This window comes from Candoia aspera, chromosome 1 (assembly GCF_035149785.1).
Source record: "Candoia aspera isolate rCanAsp1 chromosome 1, rCanAsp1.hap2, whole genome shotgun sequence".
NCBI classification, from domain to species: Eukaryota; Metazoa; Chordata; class Lepidosauria; order Squamata; family Boidae; genus Candoia; species Candoia aspera.
In genome coordinates, this window is record NC_086153.1 from 230,036,554 (window position 1) to 230,048,407 (window position 11,854).

At 45.2% G+C, this 11,854-nt stretch overlaps 1 protein-coding gene across 1 annotated transcript; it reads left to right on the forward strand.

Moving 5' to 3' along the window:
* Positions 1 to 3,231: 3,231 nt before the first annotated feature.
* LOC134487316 (olfactory receptor 4S2-like) lies at positions 3,232 to 8,924 on the forward strand (the record flags this gene model as incomplete). The annotated part of the gene is made up of 2 exons (XM_063289050.1): positions 3,232 to 4,140; positions 8,904 to 8,924. Coding segments are annotated over exons 1-2 (930 nt in total), but the record flags the coding sequence as incomplete, so codon positions are not given.
* Between the last annotated feature and the right edge of the window lie 2,930 nt (positions 8,925 to 11,854).

The following is an 11,854-nucleotide window of genomic DNA, read 5'->3' on the forward strand; positions in this document are numbered from 1 at the left end:
GGAAACAATTTTCATTTAACTGAGGCAAACTTTAAGAACTAAAAAGAAAAACATGAAACACCACGAGTTTAAAAAAAGCATTAAAAATAATGTAAGACTAAAAAAAAGAGAAAAATACAGAGCACAGTGAAATAATTAACACTACAGGACTTCCAGAAATCTGAAAATAATGAGTAAAGTAACTCCCCTCCTAGATGACCCATTCCCCCCTAAACAATACAAAAAATAGCTCTATTAAAAAGCATAGCTTGATCTTCAACTGATCCTAGATAAATAACTTCTCTTCAGCCTCTGGATCAAAACATTTCCTTACTGTCCAGAGTTAAGCAGAACATCACCAGAAAAGATGGAATCTTTAATCCCCTTTCTCTCTTTTTGCAGTCAAATGAATTTAATTGCTTCTGTTTCTCAACTGTGGAAAAATAATTGTCTTATCTGCATTCTGTTCCAAAAATCATGCTTGCCAACATGAATACAAGATACTATCCTGTACTGTAGATCTAAAAATCTAACTATAATAGACCTGGACAGTACTGAATGTAAGTAGAAATTCACATGATAGGTAATTTCAATTTCCAGCTTGTATTCTGACAGCAGTGAAAAAAATCAGTAGTAATAGCGTGTGCTATTTTTAATGGGGGCTTATCTGTTTGCTTAATCAGTGACATCCTCAAAGTAAACGAAAACCCATGTGATCCTGATGTCACCAGGTCATGACCCTAACCATATATGACATGCTTCTCCCCAAACCGTGTGATCAAAGATCATGACACCTACCAGATATGATGTGTTTATCCTAACCCCACCAAGAAAAAAAGCTTCTAGTCAACCCAAGAGTGACTGATTAACTAAGCTTTAACCCTAGCCCAAATCCTATATGGATTCAAATAAGAACCAGATGAAATGAATAATTAACAGAACCCTAGGCTTCATTGTATTCTGGAAGCAAACCATATTGTGTTCATTATGACGGTGAGCCTAACGATGTGGAGTTTTTAAAATCAGTGCCTTGAATGCAGGAAAAAAAAAGCCTTTTTTTAAAGCCAGAGACTGAGTTGCTCCCTTTTCTAGATTTTATTTCCGAATTCCAAATACTTGGTTCTGTTCTGCTCCCTCCAGGATCAGATGCCAATTGTCATGCTGGCACAGCAGATGTACCCCCATCTAACACACAGTACTTTTAGAAGCTTACTAGACAACCTGTGACCCATTGGGTCATCGTTTCAGAAATATTTCCTTACCAGATTCCTCAATGCCTTCAACAATGGCAGAGCTGCTAATGTACTGCCTTCACTGGAAAAGTTCTTAAAAATTCAGGGAGATATTCAGAGATGTATCTGCCTTGAAAATAGCCCATGTCATTCATATTGAACTGTATAGCACAGTCAAACATCAGGACTTGACCATAGGAAATGTTTTATGATTTTTTTGTATTATGTCATAAAATGTTTTATGCTAATTTTTATATCATAAATTCTTTTCTAAAATTTGCCAAATGTCTATTCCATGGGAGTCATGAATCCCAGATTTTGGACACATTCTGTAAGTTAGCCCACTTGAGGCACCTTGGTTCAAAACTGGTTGCCCTTCGATGCACCATTTCACCCAGATAAAGGTTACAAAGTATCAAACAGACACCAGCGTTTTAGTAGTATATGGATACATAGGTTTTCCCAGATGGCACTGGCAACGCCCATTGGGGTTGAGAAGTACTGCTATAAGAATTCACTTCAAATGAGTGCTAATTAACTTCTGAAAACTAGATTAAAAGGAGTTCAGCACATTAAAAAAGTTCATAGTTTAGCATTTATTTTTTATTGGGAAACCTTCAAATTCTTCTGGGAGGTCGTTAACTGGATCAGTGATGTAATGGCAGAACGCAGCCACATTTAAATATTTCATTTTGTCATTCTGAATAAGGGAAGAGAGACAAGCTGTAAGAGCAACACTTCTTGCTGGAGAGAGAAAGTGTGTGTCATTGGCTTCTGCTGGGCTTTTTCTTGTAAAGAAAGCATACTATAGCTTATAGAGTTCAGAAAAATAGGACAAATTGCAGGGCATTCAAAGCCAATTTATTTATTGAAGAGCTTCATTGAAATCCTTCTGGCTAGTCAAGAGGGAGAGTGCGTCAATAGAATTCTGAGGGCAACTTTGGGAGTGCTGGAGATGCTGTGGACTGGAGAGAATGTCAAAGAAAACCAATCAGGTAATGGTGGAGGTCAGCAACTTAGATGGAAAGAGAGTACCTATATGTGATGGCTATTATAGTCCAGAATGATGAACTAATTTCAAAGCTTTCTTTTTTTTTCACACCAGTTCTCTGGCACATATATGCTATTGAACAGTATAACTACAGAATACTCTGGTTTCTCAATTACCTCCAGGCCCACAACTAGGGTCTGTGTCACCGGGGCAAACATGGATTCCCTGCCCATTTTGGCACCCCCCAGCGCAGTGCCCGGGGCACATGCCCCACTTGTCCCTCCCCAGTTGCAGCCCTGATTGCTTCCCAAATGTCTCTGAAATCTAAATTAAAAATAGACCCATTGTGTCATAGGTATGGTTTTTTTTTTCTCCTGAAGCAGTGGCAGGTGCTCTGCCTGCTTCCAAGGTAATGATGCGTCAAAATTCTGGACTGGGGAAAACGATAGGGAGAGCTTTCAGGGGAAGATCACCAACTGGAAGGGAAAGAGTGAAGAGGGCTACCGGGTTTGGGCTGCAAATATCTGGACTGCTGGATATTGTCAAAGGCACTTAGAATAGCCCTGTTGTCGTCTCATGGTTATCTAGGAATTTGCAGACTAGATCTGGTAGCTCTAAGCAAAGTATTCTTTTCCTTTCAACATTTCCCTCAGGTGATGTTTGTATTTACATTAAAAAGCGATGTATTTTGTGCTTAAACATTTCTATTTTGCCTTACTTTAATCCGGCTCACAGATTTGTTTTTTAAGCAACGTTTCACCATCATCTTGCAGCCCTTCAGCACTTCCTAAACGGACGTCCTCGATTTGCTGAGTACACATGCTTGACAATTGGTTATCTTCATTATATTCTAGGGCACACCATTCCCTGATTCTGTAGAAATTATGGGTTGTAAACATCCAGCTGAAGGATTCTTTGCAATGCTGTCTCTATATTAAACAAACCACAGCCAAGATTTTACAATATTTGCAGTTTTGAATGATAGGCGATTAAACATCATATTGTAATGTGTTATCTAGCTGTGAAGATATGAGCAATCTAAATAATGTGTCTGAATTCATCCTCCTGGGACTTACTCAGAATTCAGAGTTACAGAGAGTCTGTTTTGGTCTGTTTTTGATCTTCTACATGGCAATTCTGCTGGGGAATCTCCTGATCATTGTCACAATTAAGAGCAGCCGCCACCTGACTTCTCCCATGTATTTCTTTCTCAGTTATCTTTCTTTCGTAGACATCTGTTATCCCTCAGTCACTGCTCCCAAACTGATAGCTGACTTCCTTGTTAAGAAGAAAACCATCTCTTTTGTTGGTTGCATGGCACAGCTTTTTGCAGTCCACTTCTTTGGTTGTGCTGAAATTTTCCTTCTGGCAGTGATGGCCTACGACCGATACATTGCGATCTGCAAGCCTCTCCACTATACCACTATTATGAACAAGGGAGTCTGCAGTTGCATGGTGGCTCTTGCATGGCTGGGTGGGTTTGTACATTCAATGGTACAGACACTCCTCACTACACAGCTACCCTTCTGTGGGCCTAATGAAATTGACCACTATTTTTGTGATGTTCACCCTTTGTTGAAATTAGCCTGCATTGATACCTACACAGTTGGACTCATTGTCATTGCCAACAGTGGCATGATTTCCCTCATTTGTTTTCTTGTGCTGGCTGTTTCCTACATTGTGATCCTACTCACGCTGAGGACTCGGTCATCCGAAGGACGTCTCAAGGCTCTTTCCACCTGTGCCTCCCACATCACTGTTGTGATTCTGTATTTTGGCCCCTGCATCTTCCTTTACCTGAGGCCTTCCACCACATTCTCAGAGGACAAGAGTGTTGCTGTTTTCTACACGATTATCACCTCTTTGCTCAATCCGTTAATTTACACCTTGAGAAATGAAGAGGTGAAAAATGCCATGAGAACATTATGGAGCAAAAGAGTAATTTGGGAAAAGAAATTACAATTAGATTTAAAAGCAAAGCCCTGAGTCTGTAATCATATGTTAGATGAATGACAGGGAAGCATATAGTGGCATCAATCCTGGAGCATATTGTACAGGGAAGTCTTCTGTTTTTCGCAAGATTTCAGTGCATCCTCTCCCCTTCCAGTAATGAGTATAAAAGTGAAATCTCTAATCTGGATGCTTTAAATGTTGACACCGTGCATAAAGGTTTTTCCCCACCTATGATTTAGGGCTGGGGATGGAGGGTTTAATCGCTCCTCCTGCAATAGAGTGGCAGTAGTAATGATTACATTTGACGATTTAATATTTAGTTAAAATGATTGAATTGACATTATCTAATGTGGTTACCTGTGCTTCTTTTTCTTTTCTCCTGCTCCAGTAGTTCTGTTCTGATATTTCAAGGATCACTAGGTTTGGGTGCTAACAAAGCATGAGGTACCAAGAAGCTTTTTAAGTTTGGCCTCTGTATAGTCACATTTGAATGCATTTGCTATTTAGAATCACTTGCCACCTGATGAAATCCAAGTGTGACATAGGTACATACATACATACATACAACCCAGACAGCTTGCCTGCCTATAAGGAGATATGCAAAGATCACGGCTGAATTCTGTGGCTAGTATCTCTGCAGACCGTGTTCTCAAGCTGTGGAGGGACACTAAAAGGGGTACGCTTGCCTTTCTCTTTTACTAGTATTCTCACTTTGCAAAAATAAAGGAAAATGTCCATCTATGCTTGGGAAATTGTTATTTCTTTTTTTAAAAAGTTGTTTTCGTTATGTTACTTGAGAGATGAGATATTTTCTTGTTACCCACAATTTAAATATCTACCGGGGGGGGGGCAATAATAAGATGTATTTGCATCCTGTATGTGCCTTATAAGAGGCTCGTGTGGCGCAGAGGGGTAGGCGGCAGCTTTGCACCCGAAACTCTCCCCACGACCCGAGATCGATTCTCTCTCAGGCCGACTCAGCCTTCCACCCTTCCGAGGCCGGTAAAGTGAGCGCCCAGCTTGCTGGGGAAGGAGACGACTGGGGAAGGCAATGGCAGACCTCCCCGCTCTATAGTCTGCCAAGAAAACGTTGCAAAAAGTTTCACCCCTTTCACATGTGCCTCATAAGATGTGAAGATGAAAGTGCATAATTGTGGCATTAATGTGATGACATCATTGAAGATATGCTGCTATTTTGGGGTCCTTGGGCTTTGCTGTGGACACCACTGCCTATCACCCACACTCTTTTTGGGGATTTTTTCTGGCTCTGCTGCCCTTCATATTTTAGGGAGATTCAGTACAGAAGCAGAAAAGCGGCAAGGCGGAACTCATGAAATGCAGTCGAAAATGAAGAGGCTTATTGACTGCTGAGGGTGTTTGTCAAAGCTTGCCTTAACATGTGGAAAGAGAAAGCCAGAGTCACCTACCTTATGGTGGTGGGGCAAAAGAGCAAATGTTGGGGGAAGGCAACTGAAGCCACGATCAGTAGTAGGCACTAGCGGGAGCGGTGTGGTTCCTGGACAGGTGAAGTGCTGTAGCAGTGAGCTAGACCAGAGGCCTGAAGGGACAGTACAGAGGAGCCTTTGGCCCAGGAGCTGGGAGGCATGGAGAGAACAGCGGCCTACACTATCCACCAGTTGAACAAAGAATCTGGTGAAAATCCAATTTTGCCCAACGTGGATGAATAAAGTGTGGAAAATGTAGCTAGTTGGAGGGATTGAGAGGAGAATGCCAGCGAAGTAGAAAGTGAAGTCTAGCCCGCACATTTCCCGTCAGCCATCTTTCTGTTTACCCCATCAGCACCGTAATTACGCCAACGTTAATCGAACCTTCTTCTGTGTTTTATTAATGAAGTTCATAATAATACCCATTTTAATCCTGAACGCTGGCATCCTACTGTAATGAGGAACAATTAATAATCACTTATGAGAAGTCTGAAGTCCTAGTTTTTTCTAATAACAGACACAGGCAAAAGTGGACAATTGATTCCTATGAATTCGAGCAAGTCAAATGTTTTAAGTACTGGGCATAGTATTCCAGGCCTGTAGGAAATAAGCAGCCCAGGTAAATTATGCCGCTTCTACTGCCCAAAAGAGTTCACAAGCAATAATAAACTTTTACAGGCAACAGGGGGCAAGTTACATCCCAGCAGCAATTAAACTGTTCATGGCAAAAACAGTTGCCTAACTACTAAATGGGATACAGCTTGGCCCATACACAAACCTAAGGGCTTATGAAACCATCCAATCAAATTTCCTTAGGCCTTTGTTTGGTACCCCAAAATGTACCCCCAGTGCAGTCTCGAGGCTTGAAGCTAACGTGCCAAGTGTTGAGGCTCAGGCCTGGATCAGGATTCTAACTTCAGGACTCAAAATCATGTTCGACTCTCCAGGCCTGATACCTTTGCTGCTGTCAGACAGCTACCAATCTCATTGGCACCGTACCTGTACAAAAGAACTTTGCAGTCTTGGCCTCTCTCCTGAATATTTAGGCCAATTAACCCTGCAGAAGGCCAGATCAATAGCGAAAGAAACAATTAGGGACATTGATTGCCAAAATGATATTACCAGTGCTCCCAAATTCTATTGTCAAATTCTAGATAGCTGCAAACCCTCTCCTGCAGGGTATCTGTACAATCTAACTTTAAGCAAATATAGATGGGCCTTTTCCAGAGCCTGCTTTGATGCCCTCCCTTCAGCACTGCTGGCAGGAAGATTTCATGGGACTCCTTGTTCACAGAGACTTTGCCCTTGTGGATCCAGGGAGGTAGAAACTCTTGCCCATGTCCTCCTACGGTGCCCTTTTTATGGTGCCCCTAGACGTGCTCTGATCTCCCCAGCCTTCTCTAAATTTGAGGGTCATACTGATAGATTTTATGTTGATTTCTTTTTAAGGGATGCTGACTCTCCACTCACACCAGGTGGCCAAATATTTTTATCAAGTTATACAATTGTGTAAAACTTTCAGTTAGATGCATTGTTTCACTGTTTTATTGTTTCCCTTTTTCCTGACAACAAATTGTTGGATGAAACTATTTTCTTTAATTGTACAGGCTGGCCAAAGACTGTAGTAAAGATATTCATTCAATCTATTAAATTGTCTTGAGTGTTTTATCTTGCCTTTCCTCTAAGAAGATCGTGGTTTTGTATTTTGAGTCACTCAGGCAGGTGATGATGTTGTCCTCAGCCTGCCCCCAGGTTGCTGGGAATTTGACTTTCCACTGAGTGTTCCTGTGATGGTTGCCTTGCTCCCAAAGAGACACGGACTCACTTAGATAGGCTAAGGATTTCTGGTTTAATGGGAACAGAATGCATACTTGGAAAAAGATGGGAATGAGCACATGGCATGTGGGGTGTCCCGTAAATATCCGCGGTGCAGACCTGGCCCTTCTCCATCCCCCATTGTCCCACAGTCCAGATCCGGAGTCTTGATGGGCGATCAGGGTGTGATACTGGAGTCTCGACGGGCGATCAGGAGGATTAGCGCTGATCGCCTCTGTCTTCTTCCCGTGTCCGGCGCAGGTGTGTCCCCCGGGGTAATGTAGAGATGTCCAGGGGATATGATGATGGCTTCTCTGGTCAGGGCAAAGGTATGTCTCCTTTGTCCTTTAATTGCCTTTGTATCTGAGTGTTTAAAGGATTAGTATGATTCCTTCCTCCTTCTTTCCCTTTTCCGGAAAGGCATGTTCCCTGTTGTGATGCATGAATGCATTGCAACGGGGGACATGACATACTGCCTCCCCAAGGAAAACTTCAAGGTGCTGGTTTGGCAGGATACGCTTCATGGAAGTGTTTGACAAGCCTCTGCGCTGAGACATCCCGAGACTGCACCCACTCAGGTGGGGGAAATGTCTCCAGCAGACCAGGTACTGGAGTGTGCCCTGTAGCCTTTGGGAGTCTAGTACCTCCTTGATTTCAAAATGCTGTTGTCCATCGATCATGATGGGTGGGGGTGGGGGTGGGTCGTTGTGCCATTTTGAAGAGGTAACCAGTTTCAGTAAGGCACAATGGAAAACCGGGTGTATGCGTTTCAAGTTGTGTGGCAATTCTAACTTGAAAGTTACCGGGTTGATTATTTCCACTATTGGAAATGGGCCAATGAACTTGGGGGCCAATTACTTTGAGGGCTGTGGAGACTTAATGAACTTAGTGGAGAGGTAGACCTTATCTCCCACTCTGAAGTCTGGCTGCACAGCCCTGTGGTTGTCCGCATACTGCTTGTAGGTTGCTTGAGCTTCGGAGAGAGCCAGCTGAATGACTGGCCAAACGTTGGTTAGTTGTGCCACCCAGTCATCTGGGGAACAAGGCGGGGTCTCTGGCTGTGGTAACTCCGGGATCGGAATGAAGTCTCGACCATAGACCACCTGGAAGGGGGTGTGACCCGTGCTCTGGTGCGCTGCATTGTTATATGCCATCTCAGCAAAGGGGAGTAAGTCTACCCAGTCGTCTTGCTGGTAACTTATAAAGGAGCACAAAAATTGCTCCAGGGTGGAGTTAAGGATCTCCGTAGAGCCATCCGTGTGGGGGTGCCAAGCAGTGGACAGTGCCTGCTTGGTTCCAATTAACTTCAAAAATGCCTTCCAGAATTTGGAAGTAAATTGTGTACCCCTATCTGTTACCAAGCGGGAGGGGGTACCATGTAATTTATAGATGTGATTTAAAAAGAGGCGTGCCAGCTGTTGAGCAGAGGGAATGGAGGCACATGGGACAAAATGTGCCTGTTTAGAGAAGTAGTCTTTAACCACCCAGATGACCGTTTTTCTCTGGCTGGGTGGCAAGTCTACAATAAAGTCCATTGAGATTTCCTCCCAAGGGCGGGAGGGGCTTGCCACCAGCTGCAATAGTCCCTGGGGCTTCCCCACTTTTCGTTTGGCCATAGCACATGTGGGGCAAGCAGCGACATATTCCTTTACATCCCTCCTGAGAGTAGGCCACCAGAATTGTCGCCTGACCAGATGCAGCGTTTTTACAAACCCAAAGTGCCCAGCCGTTTTGTTGTCGTGAGAATGGCTTAGAACCTCAGCTCGCAATTGCTCCAGCACGTACAAGCTCTTTTGTTTCCAAGCCAAATTGTTTGCAAAAGAAACATTGTGTTGATTGGCTTGCAACCATGTATCCGTTTTTAAGGCTTGTGCCAGCTGCTGTTGCAAGTGGGATGAAATTGACATGCGTCTCCCTCCCCTTGCGGGTGGTTGTGCCTGGGTGCGCTGCGTTCCAGTTTGGCTGCGCATGACAGCTTGGCAACCCAGCTGTGTGTCGGTCCACACAGTACCTACAATGTCGGATGCCTGACTGGCATCCTGGGGCCGCCTAGAGAGAGCATCGGATAAGAAGTTCTTCCTTCCTGGTATGAACTTCAGCTTAAAATCAAAGCAGCTGAAAAATTGCGCCCAGCGTACCTGCTTGGGGCTGAGGCATTTTGGGGTGCTGAGCGCTTCTAGGTTTTTGTGGTCCATCCAGACCTCAAAGGGGCAGGTGGCCCCTTCCAGGAGGTGTTGCCATGCCTCTAAGGCAGCTTTGATGGCAAAAGCCTCCTTCTCCCATACGTGCCATCTCCGTTCTGTCTCGGAGAACTTGCAGGAGAGGTATGCGCAGGGCTTCAGCTGATCATTTAAATCCCGCTGAAGCAGGAGTGCCCCGATCGAAAAATCGGAGGCATCCACTTGGACTACAAAAGGCTTGGTGGGGTCGGGGTGTTGTAGAATCGGTTCTGCTGTAAATAGGCTTTTGAGGTGATCAAAAGCCCTTTGGCAGTCAGGAGTCCAGTTCAGAAGCGCTCCCGGGTTTCGTGCCTTGTGCGTGTCGCCCAAGTCCTTTGTGTGGAGTAAATTGGTTAGGGGCAAAACGATTTCTGCTAGTCCCTTGATGAACCCCCTGTATAAATTCGTAAATCTGAGGAAACTTTGTAGTTGCCTCCTAGTGCGCGGGCGCTCCCATGCCAGGATGGCCTGGATTTTCCCAGGGTCCATTTCGATGCCCCTCTCAGAGATTCTGTAGCCCAGATAATCTATCTGCAATTTGTGAAACTCGCACTTAGAGAGCTTGGCAAATAGCTCTGCTTTGCGGAGTTTCCTGAGCACTTGCTTAACCAGGCGTTCGTGCTCCTCTTCAGTTTCAGAGTATATCAACACATCGTCTAAGTAGACGAGTACCCCCTTGAACAAGTGGTCGTGCAAGACCTCGTTAATCAATTGCATAAATACCCCTGGTGCCCCTGCCAAACCAAATGGTAACACTTTGTATTGGAATGAACCCAGTGGGCAATTGAAAGCCGTCTTCCACTCATCCCCCTCCCGTATACGTATGCGGAAATAGGCTTCTCGCAAGTCCAGTTTGGAAAATACTTTGCCCTTTGCCAGATGTGCTAATATGTCTTTGATTAGGGGTAAAGGGTATTTGTTGGATATGAAAGCCGCATTCAATCCGCGGTAGTCCGTACAGAGCCTTAATGTCCCATCCTTTTTCTCTCTGAACAGGACTGGGGCTCCAACTGGCGAGTTTGCGGGCTCAATGAAGCCTCGTGCTAAATTCTTGTCCTCAAACTCCTGCAATGCTGCCAGTTCCTTCTGGGTCATTGCATAAATTTTGGGCTTTGGCAAGGGTGTGTTGGGGACCAGTTCTATTGCACAGTCCGTCTTTCTGTGGGGTGGGAGTTTGTCTGCTTCTTTCTCCCCGAACACATCTGCAAACTCCGTGTACCTGTCTGGCAAACCTTCCAAGGCTGCTGCCTCCAGGTGTGTTGTTGTAGATGCCGCCCTCCCCATCGCAGCACGGGGAACTCGATCCCCTGTAGGTGCTTGGTAGAAGCCGTCTGTAAACGTGATTGTCCTGGTTTCCCAATTTATGTATGGGTTCCTTCGTACCAACCACGGGATGCCCAGGATGATTAAGGGTTGGCCCACCAGTGCCACGACAAATTGCAGCTCTCCCGGTGGCTGCCTAGCTGCAGTGCCACTTCTTCGGTGAATTGGGTGACCGGGCCCCCTCCCGCTGCTGAACCGTCCAATTGGGTAAATACTATGTGGTGCTGAAGTGGATAGCAGTGGAGCTTTAAATCGGCCACCAGGTCCGGGTGCATTAGGCACCTGGAACAGCCTGAGTTGATTAGGGCCCAAACTTCAATCGACTTCACCTTGGACTTTAGTTTAACTTTGACGTACAGGGTGGGACAGTTGGCACTCACCCAGATGTTGCTGCACCCATTCTCCTCCTCCACCTGCCCTCTGGCGCTTCTTAGGGCAGGTGGCTGGCGTTTCCTGCCGGTTCTTCTTCGTCACTCTCCTCCTCTTCAATGGAGTAAGGTAGATCTTTTGCTCTGCTCTCTCCACTGGCCGCTGGCATCTTTTTGGGTGCTGCGAGTGGTTTGCCTGGCAGTTTTCTTGGTCTGTCAACTGCCTTTGTTTTCAGGCAGGCTGCTGCTTTGTGGTCCTCTTTCCCGCATCGAAGGCACTGCCCCTTGGCGAACCGTCGCTCCCTCTCCTCTCTCCAGGGTTGGGTTGCTGGTCTCACCGGTCCTGTAGTGGTTCGGGGTCCCTTTGCCGTCGCTGCTTGTTGCGCCATCCTCTTGGCTTGCAGGAAGGTTTCCTGGGCATTTTCCGCCTTATCGGCCAGCCGTATCCACTCAATTAGAGTGTTTGGGTCATCTCTGCATAATGCCCACCTCAGAACGTTCAAATTCAGACCCTCTTTGAAGCATTCAA